This window comes from Ammospiza caudacuta, chromosome 32 (genome assembly GCF_027887145.1).
Source record: "Ammospiza caudacuta isolate bAmmCau1 chromosome 32, bAmmCau1.pri, whole genome shotgun sequence".
NCBI classification, from domain to species: Eukaryota; Metazoa; Chordata; class Aves; order Passeriformes; family Passerellidae; genus Ammospiza; species Ammospiza caudacuta.
Window position 1 is genome coordinate 4,870,124 of NC_080624.1, and position 14,057 is coordinate 4,884,180.

General features: G+C 67.4%; 3 protein-coding genes across 3 annotated transcripts; 2 read left to right on the forward strand and 1 right to left on the reverse strand.

Moving 5' to 3' along the window:
• Window positions 1-213: 213 nt before the first annotated feature.
• Window positions 214-4,035, reverse strand: INTS5 (integrator complex subunit 5). Its single transcript, XM_058822347.1, has 3 exons — window positions 3,934-4,035; window positions 3,537-3,613; window positions 214-2,950 (listed from the first exon to the last, which is right to left on the reverse strand). The coding sequence occupies exons 1-3, from the start codon at window positions 4,033-4,035 to the stop codon at window positions 214-216; spliced, it is 2,916 nt and encodes a 971-aa protein (XP_058678330.1).
• On the forward strand, window positions 3,941-9,221 carry FIBP (FGF1 intracellular binding protein). Its single transcript, XM_058822405.1, is given in 12 exon segments — window positions 3,941-4,083; window positions 4,331-4,417; window positions 4,814-4,944; window positions 4,946-5,013; window positions 5,435-5,561; window positions 5,776-5,876; window positions 6,279-6,412; window positions 6,692-6,800; window positions 7,323-7,386; window positions 7,655-7,741; window positions 7,867-7,964; window positions 8,241-9,221. Coding segments are annotated over 11 exon segments (1,074 nt in total). The 5' UTR covers window positions 3,941-4,083; window positions 4,331-4,332; the 3' UTR covers window positions 8,311-9,221.
• Window positions 9,222-9,488: 267 nt separating this feature from the next.
• LOC131570015 (EGF-containing fibulin-like extracellular matrix protein 2) lies at window positions 9,489-14,056 on the forward strand. Its single transcript, XM_058822348.1, has 12 exons — window positions 9,489-9,511; window positions 9,727-9,835; window positions 10,085-10,133; window positions 10,532-10,759; window positions 11,039-11,158; window positions 11,342-11,458; window positions 11,571-11,690; window positions 12,017-12,130; window positions 12,512-12,644; window positions 12,776-12,963; window positions 13,225-13,823; window positions 14,045-14,056. The coding sequence occupies exons 2-12, from the start codon at window positions 9,731-9,733 to the stop codon at window positions 14,054-14,056; spliced, it is 1,785 nt and encodes a 594-aa protein (XP_058678331.1). The 5' UTR covers window positions 9,489-9,511; window positions 9,727-9,730.
• The last annotated feature ends 1 nt before the right edge of the window (window position 14,057 follows it).

Genomic DNA, 14,057 nt, shown 5'->3' on the forward strand with positions numbered 1-14,057 from the left:
CCCCCCAAAACTCCCCTGGGACCCCCAAACCATTGCCCCCAAGCCATACAGACACCCCCAAGGACCCCCCAAACACCCCCAGCCCCTCCCAAACCCCCCTCAGGACCCCCACACTCCACACCGTTCTCTCTTTTCTTTCCTTTTATTACAAATCTGTATCTCCGCCTCCCCTGACCCCCAACCCCAAACCCCCGCACCCCCTGTTTTGCCCCCTCAGGGGTAGAACCTTGCGGCCAGCAGCCCCAGGCGGTGGATGTTCCTGTGCAGCACAGCGTGCAGCACCGCCAGGTGTTTGCTGAGGTCGCCGTCCCTGCCGAAGTCCCTGCGGAACACGCCCAGCTCGGGCTGGAAGGTGAATTTCTGGGGCAGGGGGCTGTTCTCGCGCAGGTAGCCCCACACGCTGAGCAGCAGCAGGTGCACCTCGAAGGGCGCCAGCTCGGGGAACAGCTCGTGCATGTTGCCCAGCACAGGCGGCAGCAGGGAGCCCTCGGCCAGCAGCGCCACGAGGGCGCAGGACGCGCGCAGGTGCCAGGGCGAGGCGCCCGTGCTGGGGTCCCTGCAGGCGTCCCAGTGCGCCACCAGCCCGGCCAGGAGCCCGCGGAGCAGCACGGAGCAGTAGCACAGCGCGGGGTGCCCGCCGGCCACGAGCCGCAGCAGCGGGAACAGCAGCGGGTGCTGCCGGAAGCGCCGCAGGATGCGCAGGTCCCGCTCCACCGTGGCCCGGGCCAGCTCCTCGGGCGGCCAGGCCAGCTCGGCGCCCGCAGCCTCAGGGCACACGGCCTCCACCAGCGCCGCTGCCACCGCCTTGGCGGCCTCGGCGGGGCCGGAGCCGCGGCAGCAGCGCAGCAGGAGGCTCAGGAAGGTCTGCGTGTTGCGGTTCAGCTCCTCAGGGCTGCGCTGGCCCAGCCCGGCGTGCGGTTTGAGCCCGCGGCCGATGACGCCGGCGTGGAACACGGACCAGACGCCGCCCGCCGTGGTGAGGCCGGCGGTGAAGCGCTGGTTGGTGTCCAGCAGCGACAGCGGCGGCGGCGCCGGGGCGGCCTCGGGGCCCGGCGGGTCCGCGCTGCCCCCGAACAGCTCGGCGTTGTGCCCGCCCAGCGCGCCCTCCACCAGCTGCGCCAGCACGGCCTTGGCGGCCGCGGGGCTGACGGCGCTGAGCCGCGCCAGCAGCCGCACCCCGGGCGCCAGCGCGGCGGCATCGCCCCGGCGCAGCCCTGCGAAGAATCCGCGCACGGCGGCGCGCACCGCGGGCAGCAGGTGCGCGGGGGGCAGCGCCCGGGGCAGCGGGCACGCCGCCAGCAGCCGGCACGCCGCCTCCGCCACCTCGGCGCACGGGTGCAGCAGCAGCTGCGCCAGGTCCGGCAGGTGCCGCGCCAGCGCCGCGCCCAGCGCCGCATCCCCGGGCTCGCCGTCGTCGCCGCGCGGCTGCAGCAGCAGCGAGAGGTTGCGCAGGAGCTGCGCCAGCTGCGGCTCAGGCAGGCGGCCGGCGTGGATCTGCGCCACGGCCGCGGCCACAGCGGCGGGCAGCGGGTCGGGCAGCACGGCGCGCAGCCCCGCGTGCAGCTGCGGCGCCAGCGCCAGCTCCTCGGGCGTGCGCGCCAGCGCCAGCAGGTAAAACAGCGCCTCGGCAGCGCCGTGCGGGGCCGAGTGCACGGCCAGCAGCGCCAGCAGCTGGTGCTGCCACAGGCAGCGGCGCCGCTCCAGCCGCAGCGTGTCCTGGCACAGCTCCCGTACGTGCGGCCGCAGCGCCTCCAGGAAGGGCACCGGGCGCGCCGGGCACTCGGCCAGGCTGGCCGAGCTGCGTGAGTGCACCAGCTTCTGCAGGTGCAGCAGCAGCAGCTGCAGCAGGCGCTCGCAGGCCTCGCGCACGCCCTCGTGCAGCGCCGGGCCCGGTGCCGTGATCACCGAGGCGGGCGCGGCCGTGGCCAGCAGGAAGCGCAGCGTGCGCAGCGCCCCCGCCGAGGTGTGGCACAGCAGGTGCACCACCACGCCCACCACGCCCTCCAGCTCGTCCCGGGACACCGAGGAGAAGTGCTGGTGCAGCTGGTTGAGCACTGGTGGCTTGAGGGAGTCCACCAGCTCGGGGGACACGGCGGCCAGCAACGCCGGCGACATGAGCGCCAGCTGCAGGAGGAAGGGCACCGTGGCCTTGTGGTGCTCGCGGGGCGAGCCCAGGCTCTCGTGGAACATCCGCAGCAGCTCCTGCTTGATGCTGCCGGCGTGGCGCGAGGCCAGGTGGCCCAGGATGCCCACCACCGAGGCGATCTTGGGCACGCGCTTGTCGCCCGCCGTGCCTGCGGCCTCGGCGCCGCCGTGCGCGCAGAAATCCTTGAGGCCGCAGGACAGCACGCGGCTGATGATGGTGCCGGGGAAGGAGGAGCCCACGTGCGCCACCACCCAGTCGAAGTGCGGCGAGTGCTGCACCGACGTGTCCAGCAGCGCGTCCACGCACGCGTCGGGGCAGCTGCCCACCATGGCGGCCAGGCACTGGCTGTAGATGTCCAGCAGCGCCCGCGTGGCCGGGCACGCCATCCACAGCTGCAGCAGCTCGTTGAGGCTGGCGGCGGGCGGCACGCCGGGCCGGTTGGCGTACTTGCTGCTCAGCTGCCCCATCAGCTCGCTGGCCCACGCGGCCACGCCGGGCGCCCACGCCCGGGGATTGGCGGCCACCAGCTCGGCCAGGGCCCGGCGCGCCTCCTGCAGCACCTCGGCGCCGGGCGTGGCCTTGGGGGCGGGCCCGGGGGCGGGGCTCTCGCGCTGCAGCAGGTGCTGGCACACCTGCTCGTCGAAGAGGCCGCGCAGGTGCTGCAGGGCGGCGTGGCGGGCGGGGGGCAGGCAGCGCAGCAGGCGCAGGGCACAGCGGGCGTGGGCCGGGGGCGACAGCGGCGTGCCCTGGACGGGGTCCAGCCCGCTCAGGAACGCCTTCACCTCCTGGGACAGCTCCTGGGCACTGGGGATAGAGGAGAAAATGGGTTAAAACAGGGTTAAAATGTGTTAAAATTGGGGTACAGTGGGTTAAAATGGGTTAAAAGCGGGGTCCCCTGCACGGGGTCCAGCCCATTCAGAAACACCTTCACCTCCTGCAACAGCTCCTGGGCACTGGGGATAGGAGAAATGGGTTAAAGTGGGGTGAAATTGGGAAAAATGTGAATAAAATAGGGTTAAAGAGCGGTAAAGTGGGTTAAAAGGGGCTTTAAATTGTTAAAAAGGGGTTAAAGCGAGGTTAAAATAGGTTTTAAAAAGTTTAAAATGGGTTAAAATGGAGGTGAGGGAGACTCCCAGAGGGGTGAAGGAAGGGGCGGGGGGGGCTCCAACTCGGGGGGACAACGGCGGGATGGGGGAACCGGAGGGGAACCGGAGGTCGGGCCCAGCTCCGGGGGTCGGGTCCGGTTCCGGGGGTCTCTGAGGGGCGGGACCGCTCCCAGCTCCGGGGGTCGCGGCTCCCACCCCCAGGGAGGTCCCGCCGCCCTCCCCTCGCCCCCCGGACTGTCCCCGCTCCCCGGACTGTCCCGGTGTTCCCGTTTCCCCCCCGGTACCTGAGCGGCGGCCGGGGGGGGCTGGCGGCACCGGGGGGGTCGCACAGCGCCATGATGGCAGCGGCCGGGCCGGGCGGCTGCGCATGCGTTGAAAGAGTCCAGCACCGGAAATACCCCCCGCCCCTGCGGCCCAGCGCGATGGTTCCGCCCCTCTCGCGGCGTCACCGTGAAAAGGGTCCCCCCTGGGAGGGACTGGGGACTGGGATTTGAGACACTGGTGCCAAACTGGGGACACTGAGAGGGACTGATTTTATTGGTTTTTAGGGGTTTTTACTGTTTTTCCTGGAGCTGTTTTTTTCTTGGACCAGTTTTTACTGTTTTTTACTGGGTTTTTTGCTGATTTTTTTCTGTTTTTTACTGATTTTTACTGTTTTTGGCGGTTTTCACTGGTTTTTACTGGGAGGACCCGGGGGGCGGGGTTCGCGCGCCGCGCGGGGAGGTGGGCGTGGCTCGCGCGCCGCGGCTCGGCCCCCGTCCGTGACGTCTTATATCCGAGCATGTGACGTCATCGCTGTGCGCCGCGGGAAGAGCTCGCGGGACGGCGCCGGTCGGTGGGGGAGGGGTCCCGGGGGTGGGGGAGGGGCTGCCCCGCGTGGGGGAGGGGTCCGGGGGGCGGGGCCCAGCTTGGGGGAGGGGCGGGCCCAGTTTGGGTTGGGGTGGTGGGCAATGATCCCAGTGCGGCCCAGTCTGGGCTCAGGGGCTCCCAGTGTGGGGTCAGCGTGTCCCTGACAGCAGCTCTGGGGACATCTGGGGACATTTTGGGGCCATTCGGTGACGTTTGTGCCGTCCCCCAGCCATGAGCAGTGACCTGGACGTGTTCGTGGGGAACACGACGCTGATCGATGAGGAGGTGTACCGGCTGTGGCTGGACGGACACTCAGGTATGGCAGGGACACACCTGGGACACACCTGGGGACATTGGGGACACACCTGGGACACACCTGGGACACACCTGGGGGATGGGGACAGCAGGGACACAGGCACAGAGGAGGTGTACTGGCTGTGGTTGAACGGACACTCAGGTAGGGACTCACCTGGGGACAGGTGACACCTGGGACATGGGGACACACCTGGGGACGTTGGGGACAACTGTGACACACCTGAGCACACCTGGGGGACATTTACTGTCCCCAATATCTCCAGTGTCCCTTGGTGTCCCCAATGGCCGAGGCGGCGGCCCGGCGGCTCTGCGGCGGTGTCCCATGTCTGTGTCTGTCTGTCTGTCCCAGTGGCCGAGGCCGTGCCCCTGATGTCCCCAATGTCCCCATTGTCCCCAGTGGCCGAGGCGGTGGCCCGTCGCCTGCGGGGCGGGGTCCTCGAGCGCGAGGGGACGTCGGTGGCCGTGCTGCAGAGCGACACCCGCGACCACTACAGAACGTTCCAGATGCTGGAGCGGCTCCTGCACGCCCCCCCCCCGGCTGCTGCAGCAGCTGCTGTTCCAGATCCCCCCCGAGAGACAGGCCCTGCTCGTGCAGAGGTACTGGGATGGACTGGGATGGACTGGGATGGACTGGGAGGGACTGGGAGGGAACTGGGAGGGACTGGGAGGGACTGGGAGGGACTGGGAGGGAACTGGGAGGGACTGGGAGGGACTGGGATGGACTGGGAACGCTGGGATATACTGGGATGGACTGGGAACGCTGGGAGGGACTGGGGACACTGTTCCAGATCCCCCCCAAGAGACAGGCCCTGCTCGTGCAGAGGTACAAACTGGGATAGACTGGGAGGGACTGGGAGCACTGGGAGCACTGGGAGCTGGTTTTCCCCTAATTTCTCCCCCATTTTTGGGGTTTTTTCCCTGCTTTTATGTTTTTCCATAATTTGTCCCCATTTTGGGGGTTTTCTCTCCCCATTTTTGGCGTTTTCTCACAGTTTGGGGGTTTTTTGGCTCCCCCCAGGTACTACGCTTTCGACGAGGCGCTGGCCCGGGAGCTGCTGGGCAAGAAACTCTCCAAGGGCACCAAGAAGGAGCTGGACGAGGTCAGCGCCCGCACCGGGGTGGGGATCCGCAGCTGCCGCCGCCAGGTGCGCCCCGAAAACGGGGAAAAACATCCCAAAAATGGGGGGGAAACCCAAAAAACTGAGGAAAACCCCCAAAATGGGGAGCCCTGAAACGGGGGAAGAAAAAACCCAAAAAACTCGGGGAAAAATACCCCAAAAACTGGGAAAACCCCAAAGATGGGGGTCTGGGGGGGCCCTGGGGGTGTTTTTGGGGTGCTGACCCCCCCTGTCCCCCCAGTTTGACAACTTCAAGAGGGTTTTCAAGGCGGTGGAGGAGCTGCGGGGGCCCCTGGCCGAGAACATCCAGCAGCTCTTCCTGCTGCCCCCGGCCCTGGCACGGTGAGGGGGGGGCACACTGGGGGTCCTGGGGGGTCTGGGGGGGTCCTGGGCTTGGGGGAGCTTTCAGGGCCCCGCAAATGCTCCCGTGGTTGGGGGAGTTTGCCCCATTTTTCCCCTCAGGAACTACACTGCCATTGTGTTCTTTGGGTTTTGGGGGGTATTTGGGGTTTGTGGGGGGTGTTTTGGGGGGTGTTTTGGGGGATGTTTATGGTTTTGGGGGATATTTAGGGTTTTGGGGGTTTGTGGGGGGTGTTTAGGGGATGTTTTGGGGTGCCCTGACCCCCCATTTTCCGCACCAGGGACTATGCCGCCATTGTGTTCTTCTGGATTTGGGGGATATTTGGGGTTTGTGGGAGGGGCTTTGGGGGTTTTTGGGGTCCCCTGACCCCCCTTTCCCCCCAGGGACTACGCCGCCATCGTGTTCTTCGCCAACAGCCGCTTCGAGACGGGCAAGAGGCGCCTGCAGTTCCTGAGCTTCGGGGACTTCGCAGCCTGCGCGCAGAGCATGATGGCCCACTGGAGCCAGGGGGCTCTGGGTACCCAAAAACACCCAAAATCCCCCCAAAAACACGCCAAAACCCCCAAAATCCCCAGAATCCCCAGAGCATGATGGCCCACTGGAGCCAGGGGGCTCTGGGTACCCAAAAATACCCATGACCCCATTGTCCCTGTGACCCCATGACCCCGGTGACCCCACTGACCCTGTCCCTGTGACCCTGTGACCCCAGTGACCATGGTGACCATGGTGACCCCTGACTCCCCTGTGACCCCAGTGACCATGGTGTCCCCGCTGTGTCCCCACTGTGTCCCCACAGCCCCTGAAGCAGCTGATCCCGACGGGGACCTGCCCAAGTCGTTCCTGCAGGACCTGAAGGAGCTGAAGGTGCTGGTGAGCGACAAGGACCTGCTGGACCAGCACAAGAGGTGGCACTGGGGACGGGGACAGGGACGGGGATGGGGATGGGGATGGGGATGGGGACAGGGATAGGGAGAGGGATGGGACAGGAATGGGGACAGGGATGGGGACAGGGATGGGGACAGGGACAGGGATGGGGACGGGGATGGGGACAGGGACAGGGATGGGGACAGGGATGGGACTGGGATGGGACAGGGACAGGGACGGGGATGGGACAGGGACACCCCCGGGGACACCCCTGGGACGGAGATAGGCCTGGGAGGGGGACAGGGACAGGGATGGGACAGGGACGGCGACAGGGATGGGAGGGGACAGGACAGGGACACCCTGGGATGGGGACTGGGACACCCCTGGAATGGAGGTCCCCATTTTGGAGGGTCCCTGGGGGGGTGGATCCTGGCTCTGGGGGGGTCCCTGGGTGGGGGTCCCAGGTTTGGGGGGTCCCTGGGGGGGTCCCGGTTTTGGGGGGTTCCCGGGGGGGGGTCCCGGTTTTGGGGGTCCCCAGCCCCCCCAACCTGCCCCTTCCCCAGCCTGGTGTGCTCGGCCCTGCGGGGGAAGATCTCGGTCTACAACGAACTCGAGGCCAATTTCAAGGTGAATCCCCCCAAAACCGGGGTGTACTCGGTGAGGGGAGGGGTTTCCAAAACTCCCGGGGGCTGCTGGGAGGGGGAGGGGCTCCCCCAAAATCCTGGGACCCCCCAAAATCCCGGGGGAGCCCCCGTGCACGTTTGTGGGGGAGGTTGGGTGGGAGGGGAGGGAATTTAGGGGGTTCCCAATGCCCCCGCTGTGTTCCCCCCGGCTCTGGGGATCCCCAATGCCCCCTTGGATTTGGGAGTCCCTGACAGCCCCCGTGCCTCCCCAGGCTCTGTCACGGGCGCTGGTGAACGTGGGGGGGAAGCTGACCCACGCCCGCGACGTGCGGGACTTCTTTGTGGACCTGGTGGAGAAGGTGAGGGGCACCCCAAAAACCGCACCCCAAAAACCACACCCCCAAAATGGCACCCAGAACCCCCCCGGGGACCCCCCTGGAGTGGGACCCCCCCAGATCCAGGTGGGTTTTTGGGGTCCCCCCAGGTGATCGAGCCGTGCCGCTCCGACAAGTGGAGCCCGGGGGACCTGAGGCTCTTCCTGACGCACTACACGGCAGCACCCCGAAACCTGCCGGGCTTCAGGTGGGCCCCAAAACCCAGAAACCCCCTAAAACACCCCAAATTCCCCCGCTGAACCACCCCAAATCACCCTGAAACCTGCTGGGCTTCTGGTGGGACCCCAAACCCAGGAACTCCCCAAATCTTCCCCCAGGAGCCTTTAGGGGAGCCCCAAAGCCGCCCAGAACGGGGCTGGGGGTGGTTTGGAGCTCTGGGGGGATTCCCCAAAAGCGAGGGATCCCCCAGATCCCACTTGTGCCCCCCAAAAATCCCAAAATTTAATTTCTGCCCATTCTGCAGGCACCAAGCGCTGTGGGAGCGCTACATGGCCGCCATCAGCGCCTGCCTGCTGCGCATGTACCACGACTGACCCCAAACTGCGCCCCAAAACTGCACCCCAAAACTGCACCCCAGAAATGGACACTGCCCTGGAACTGTGCCCCAAAAACAGGACATGGCCCCAAAACCGCACCCCAAAAGCAGCACCCCAAAAACGGCCATCAGCGCCTGCCTGCTGCGCATGTACCACGACTGACCCCAAACTGCACCCCGAAACTGCACCCCAGAAATGGACACTGCCCTGGAACTGTGCCCCAAAAACGGCACCACAAAAACGGGACATGGCCCCCAAACCGCACCCCAAAAAGGGCACCAAAAATGGACACTGCACTGGAACTGTACCCCAAAACCGCACCCCAAAACCAGCGCCCCAAACACGGCCATCAGCCCCTGCCTGCTGCACTTGTACCACGACTGACCCCAAAAACGGCACCCCAAAAATGGGGACAGCCTCAAGGACTGCACCCCAAACTGCACCCCTGAAACGGACACAGCTCCAAAAACGGCACCCCTGGGAAATGAAAGGATCCAGAACCTGCAGTGACCCCGAAATGGGGGTACCCCAAAAGCTGGAGGTACCCCAAAGCTTGGGCAGCCTCCAAATATGGGACCCCAAACAGGACAGGAAACGCGAAAACCCAAAGGGCCGAGGATGGAGCATCAGCACCCCAAAATTTGGGTGTTTGGGGAACCCGCAGGAAGGGACCCCGAGCACCAGGACACCCCAAACCCGGACACCCCAAAACCCGGACACCCCAAATCCCAGACACCCCAATCCTGGGACGCCCCAAATCCCGAGGAGCAGCAGCGGCAGCGCCCCAAAAACTGGGACATTGGGAACGGGGAGACACCAAAAAAGGGGGGATCCCCAAAACCGGGACCCCCCAAACCAGGGGTGCCCCTCCAGTGTGACCCCAAAAATTGGAGTGGGGGGGCAATAAAGAGCCGGAATCGAGGCTGAGGTGGGGCCGTTTGTGGGGGGGGCGGTCCCCAAAATTTTGGTTTTGGGGTGGGAGGGGCAGAGTTGGGGGGAGGGGCAGAGTTTGGGGTGGGCAGAGCGGGGTCCCCAAAATCTGGAAATGGGGAGAGGGAGGGGGGAGGCCCCAGATTTTGGGGAGGGGGGAAAAGGGGAGGAGCGTTGGGGTGGGGGAGGGGCTCTCCCGCGCTCCGGGGCCAATTTTGGGGAGGGGGCGGAGCTGTTGAGCCTGGGGGCGGGGCCAGAGCTGAGCGGGGTGAGTGAGGCCGCGGGGGGTTCTGGGGGGGGTCCTGGGAGGGGGGCTCACACCCCACCCCCCCCTCCTCTGCGGGGCCCCCCCCGACACCCCTCCCCCACAGAGACGCCCCTCCCACCCGGACCCAGAGGGGCCTTTGGGGGGGGATGGATTGGGGGGGTTCCCGGACGCTCCGGGGGGTCGCGGAGTTGGGGTGACCCCGTGCCCCCCCCCAGCGCCATGGGCCCCCCCGCGCTGCTCTTCCTCCTCCTCCTCCTCCTCTCGCTCGGCGCCAGCGTGGCCCCCGCGGCCCCCCCGGACCTGGAGGAGCCCGAGGATTACGCGGTGGGGAAGGGGATATGGGGGGAGGGGGCGCGTGGGGGGGTCCTGGCCCCTTCCCCAAACCTTCCTGCCCCTCCCCCAACACCTGAACCCCCTCCCCAAAAACTCCTCAGCCCCTCGCCCCTCCCCAAACTTCGGGAGCCGCTGTGGGGGAGGGGCTGGGGTGGGGCGGGGGGCTCGGGGGCTGTTTTTGGGGGGGGTCGGGGGGTGGTTTTGGAGGGGGGGTGACCCCCTCTCGCCCCCCCCCCGCAGGAGTGCAGCGATGGTTACGAGTGGGACCCCGAGACCGAGCACTGCAAAGGTGGGCGAGGGGATGGGGGTTGGGGGGGTCCGCACCCGGCGGGGGGGGCGGGATCCGCGGGGTTTGGGGGTCCCGGGGTCCGTGGGAGGCGTTCGGGGGTGATTTGGGGGGGGGTTGGGGCTCCCTGGGTGTTTTGGGGGGTCCGGGACAGAGTTGTGGGGATGGGTTCCCCTCTGGGGCTGTATTTGGGTCGGGGGTTTTGGGGCCCCTCTCGGGACGTGTTTGGGTCGGGATCTTCCCTCTCAGGCTGTTTTTGGGGGGTTTCCATGGCCCCTCTCGGGCAGTGTTTTGGGTCGGGGTCTCCCCTCTCAGGCTGTTTTTTCGGGGGTTTCCATGGCCCCTCTCGGGCAATGTTTTGGGTCGGGGTCTCCCCCCCTGACGCCCCCGTCGCCCCCCAGACGTGGACGAGTGCGCGGTGGGGTCCCCGCCGCCCTGCCGGGGCTCCATGAAGTGCCTGAACCATTTCGGGGGGTACCTGTGCCTGCCGCGCTCGGCCGCGCTGCTCAGCCCCGGGCCCGGGCCCGGCCCCGCCCCGCCCCCCGCCCCGCCCCCGCGCCCCCCGACCCCGCCCCCCGACGGCCGCTGCCCGCCCGGCTTCGGCCCCGCCCCCGACGGCACCTGCGCAGGTAAAGGGGGCGGGGCCTGCGAAGGAGGGGCGGGGTTGGGTGGATGCAAATTGGTGGGCGGGGTGGAAAGGGGTGTGGTTATGTGGATGCAAATTGGTGGGTGGGGAGGGGGACGTGGTAATATGGATGCAAATCAGTGTGCGGGGCTGCGGGAAGGGGCGTGGTTATGGAGTTCCCCATTTCGGGGGGGATTCCCCATTTCGGGGGGCATTCCCCATTTCGGGGGAATTCCCCGTTTCGGGGGTCCCTGTCTCCCCCTCCCACTCTCCCCCCCTCCAGACGTGGACGAGTGCGCGGGGCCCCCCCCGTGCCGGCCCAGCCAGGAGTGCATCAACGTCCGGGGGGGCTTCGAGTGCCGCTGCCCCCCCGGGTACCGGCACCGGGACACCGAGTGCGTGGGTCAGTGCGGGGGGAAGGGGGGGGAGGTCTGGGGGGGGTTGGGTGGGAATGGGGGAGGGTTTGGGGGGGTTTAGGCTGAAGGGGGCTGTGGGGATCCCTGGTGTGGGTGGCTGTGGCTCCCAGGGGTCTTCACGGGCTGGTTTCGGGTTGGTTTTGGGGTGAATTTGGGTGTTTTTGGCGCAGACGAGGACGAGTGCCAGTTCCGCTGGTGCCAGCACAGCTGCGCCAACTCCCCCGGCGCCTTCTCCTGCCGCTGCCACCCCGGCTTCAGCCTCGGCCCCGACGGCCGCTCCTGCCTCGGTAAGAGCCCCCCCAGCCCCGCCGGGACCCCTCCCCGGCCCTGCCGGGGGTCTGGGGGCGGTGAGGCCCCCCGGACCCCGCCCCAAGCCCCGGGGTGTCCCTGTGCCCCCAGACGTGGACGAGTGCTCGATGGGCGCCCGCTGCTCCCAGCGCTGCCTCAACACCTTCGGCTCCTTCCGCTGCCGCTGCCGCGCCGGCTTCGCCCTGGGCCCCGACGGGCACCGCTGCCTCGGTAAGCCACGCCCCCCCGGGACACGCCCACTGGGTAAATGGACCCGCCCACCAGGGTCTGGGTAAATGGGCACGCCCACAGCGGCAGGGACACACCCACCGCGGCAGGGACACACCCACCGGGGTCGGGACACGCCCAGTTGGTCTGGACACTCTGCCCGCCCCGGGGGTCTCTGTGCCCCCCCCTGGCGATCTCACCAGGGTTTTTCTGTGCCCCCCCCGGGGGTCTCACCTCTCTCTCTTATCCCCCCCCACCCCGGGGGTCTCTCTTTCCCGCCCGGGGGTCTCACGGGGGTCTCTCTCTTTGTCCCCCCCGGGGTCTCTCAGACGTGGACGAGTGCCGGGGGGGGGTCCGGTGCCAGCACCGCTGCCAGAACCTCCCGGGGGGCTTCAGCTGCGTCTGCCCCCCCGGCTACACCGAGGAGGGGGGGCTCTGCAAGGGTAGGGGGATTTTGGGGGCAGTTTGGGATGCTGGGGGGGGCTCTGCCGGGTTAGGGGGCGCTGGGGAGGGGTTGGGGGAGATTTGGGGGATGATGAGGGTCTCTGGGGCTGTTTGGGGGGGGTTTAGGGTGGGTTTTGGAGGTTTGGGGGGGCTGGGGTGGGGTTTGGGGGAGCTCTGGGAGGGCTTGGGGGATTTTAGGGGCGGGTTGGGAGTTTTGGGGGGCTGTGGGGCCGTTGGGGACTGGGGGGCACCAGGGTAGCGGGGGAGCCGTTTGTGGGGGGTGGGGGGGCTGTGGGCACCTTTGGGGGGCTTTGGGATTGGTTTGTGGGGGATGGGGGGCACTGGGGGGGGGGGTCTCAGCCCCCTTCCTCCCCCCCCAGACCGGGACGAGTGTTCGGAGGGCTCCCACGGCTGCGGGGGGGCCCAGACCTGCCTCAACACCTTCGGGGGGCACCTGTGCGTGCCTCGGGAGCTCTGCCGGGGGCCCTACGCCCCCCACCCCCGAAACAACGGGTACGAACCCCCCCCAAATCCCCCAAAATCCGGGGGGACTCCCCCTCACCCACCCCGGGAGGGCTCCTGGGCAGTTTTGGGGGTCTCAGCTTTGGGGACCCCCCCTCAATTCTCCATTTTGGGCCCCCAAGGACCTGCGTGTGCGCCGGGGGGGTCCCGGGCTGCGCCCCCCCGCCCCCGCTGGCTCCTGCACCGGTTCCTGGCGCTGCCCGAGACCCCCGAGGCGCCCACCGGGATCTTCCAGCTCCGGCACCCCCCGGTCGGGGACCCCCAGAGGCTGCGGCTGCGGGGGGGCCCCCCCGGGACCTTCCGGCTGAGGGTACGGGGGGACGGGGGGCGATGGGGGGGGGTCAGGGGGGCTCTGGGGGGGTTTGAGTTCAATGGTGTATGTGGCTGTATTTGGGGAGGGGGCTCCAGGGTATTTTGAGGGGTCTCTGGGGATCTCTGGGGTCTCTTTGGTGTCTCTGGCTCTATTTGGGGAGGGGTCTCCGGGGTATCTTGGGGGGGGGGCGTTCGGTGAGAATTTGGGGTTCATTCGGGCGGAATTGATGTCTCAGTGCGTGGCCCTGCCTCCCCGCAGGCACTGACCAATCACAGCTCGCTGCTGGAGCTCGTGCGCCCCCTGGCGGGCCCGCGGCAGCTGCTGCTGGAGGTGGAGCTTCTGCGCCCGGGGCCACGCCCCCCGCCCCAGGCCCCGCCCCTCGGCACGGAGGGACCGAGCCCCATCACAGAGGGACCGCCCCCCGGCGCCTGGAACCCGCCCCCTCCCACTGGGCGGGGCCTGGCTTTGCTCCGCCTCCATCTGTCAGTGGGGGCCCACCCATTCTAGGTGGGGGGAGACCGCCAAAAATCCACTGGGAACCCCAAAAAATCCACTGGGACAACCAAAAATCCCCCAGGACCCCCAAAATCCACTGGGAACCCCAAAAAATCCACTGGGACCCCCAGAAATCCCCCAAGACCCCCAAAATCCCCCCAGGATCTCCCAAAACTCCACTGGGACCCCAAAAAATTCCACTGGGACTCCCCCAAAATCCCCAGGACCCCCAAACACTCCTTGGGACCCCCAAAAAATCCACTGGGACCCCCCAAAGCCCCCAGGGCCCCCAAACTGTGCCCTGGCACCCCCGAAGAACCCCCAGGAACCCCAAAAAAACGACTGGGACCCCCAGTATGGGGGCAAAGAACAAATGTCCTGATCAGTTTGGTGTGCTGGGACCTGGGAGGGACTGGGACAAACTGGGATGAACTGGAGGGGCACTGGGGAGGGACTGGAGGAACCACGACAAACTGGAAGGCACTGGGAGGAAATTGGGAAGAACTGGGGAGGGACTGGGAGGAACTGGGGGGAACTGGAGAAACCAGGACAAACTGGGAGGGACTGGGAGGGGAATTGGGAGGGACTGGGATGAA

Bases quoted from the DNA above. Each gene is read 5' to 3' on its own strand.
- INTS5 (XM_058822347.1), bottom strand. From the start codon at position 4,035: ATGCTCGGATATAAGACGTCACGGACGGGGGCCGAGCCGCGGCGCGCG. The intron at 3,614-3,933 runs GTAAAAACCAGT...ACGCATGCGCAG, and splicing joins CCGCCCCCCGGGTCCTCCCA to CCGCCCGGCCCGGCCGCTGC. The intron at 2,951-3,536 runs GTACCGGGGGGG...CTCTATCCCCAG, and splicing joins CCCCCCCGGCCGCCGCTCAG to TGCCCAGGAGCTGTCCCAGG.
- LOC131570015 (XM_058822348.1), top strand. From the start codon at position 9,731: ATGGGCCCCCCCGCGCTGCTCTTCCTCCTCCTCCTCCTCCTCTCGCTC. The intron at 9,836-10,084 runs GTGGGGAAGGGG...CCCCCCCCGCAG, and splicing joins AGGAGCCCGAGGATTACGCG to GAGTGCAGCGATGGTTACGA. The intron at 12,964-13,224 runs GTACGGGGGGAC...GCCTCCCCGCAG, and splicing joins CCGGGACCTTCCGGCTGAGG to GCACTGACCAATCACAGCTC.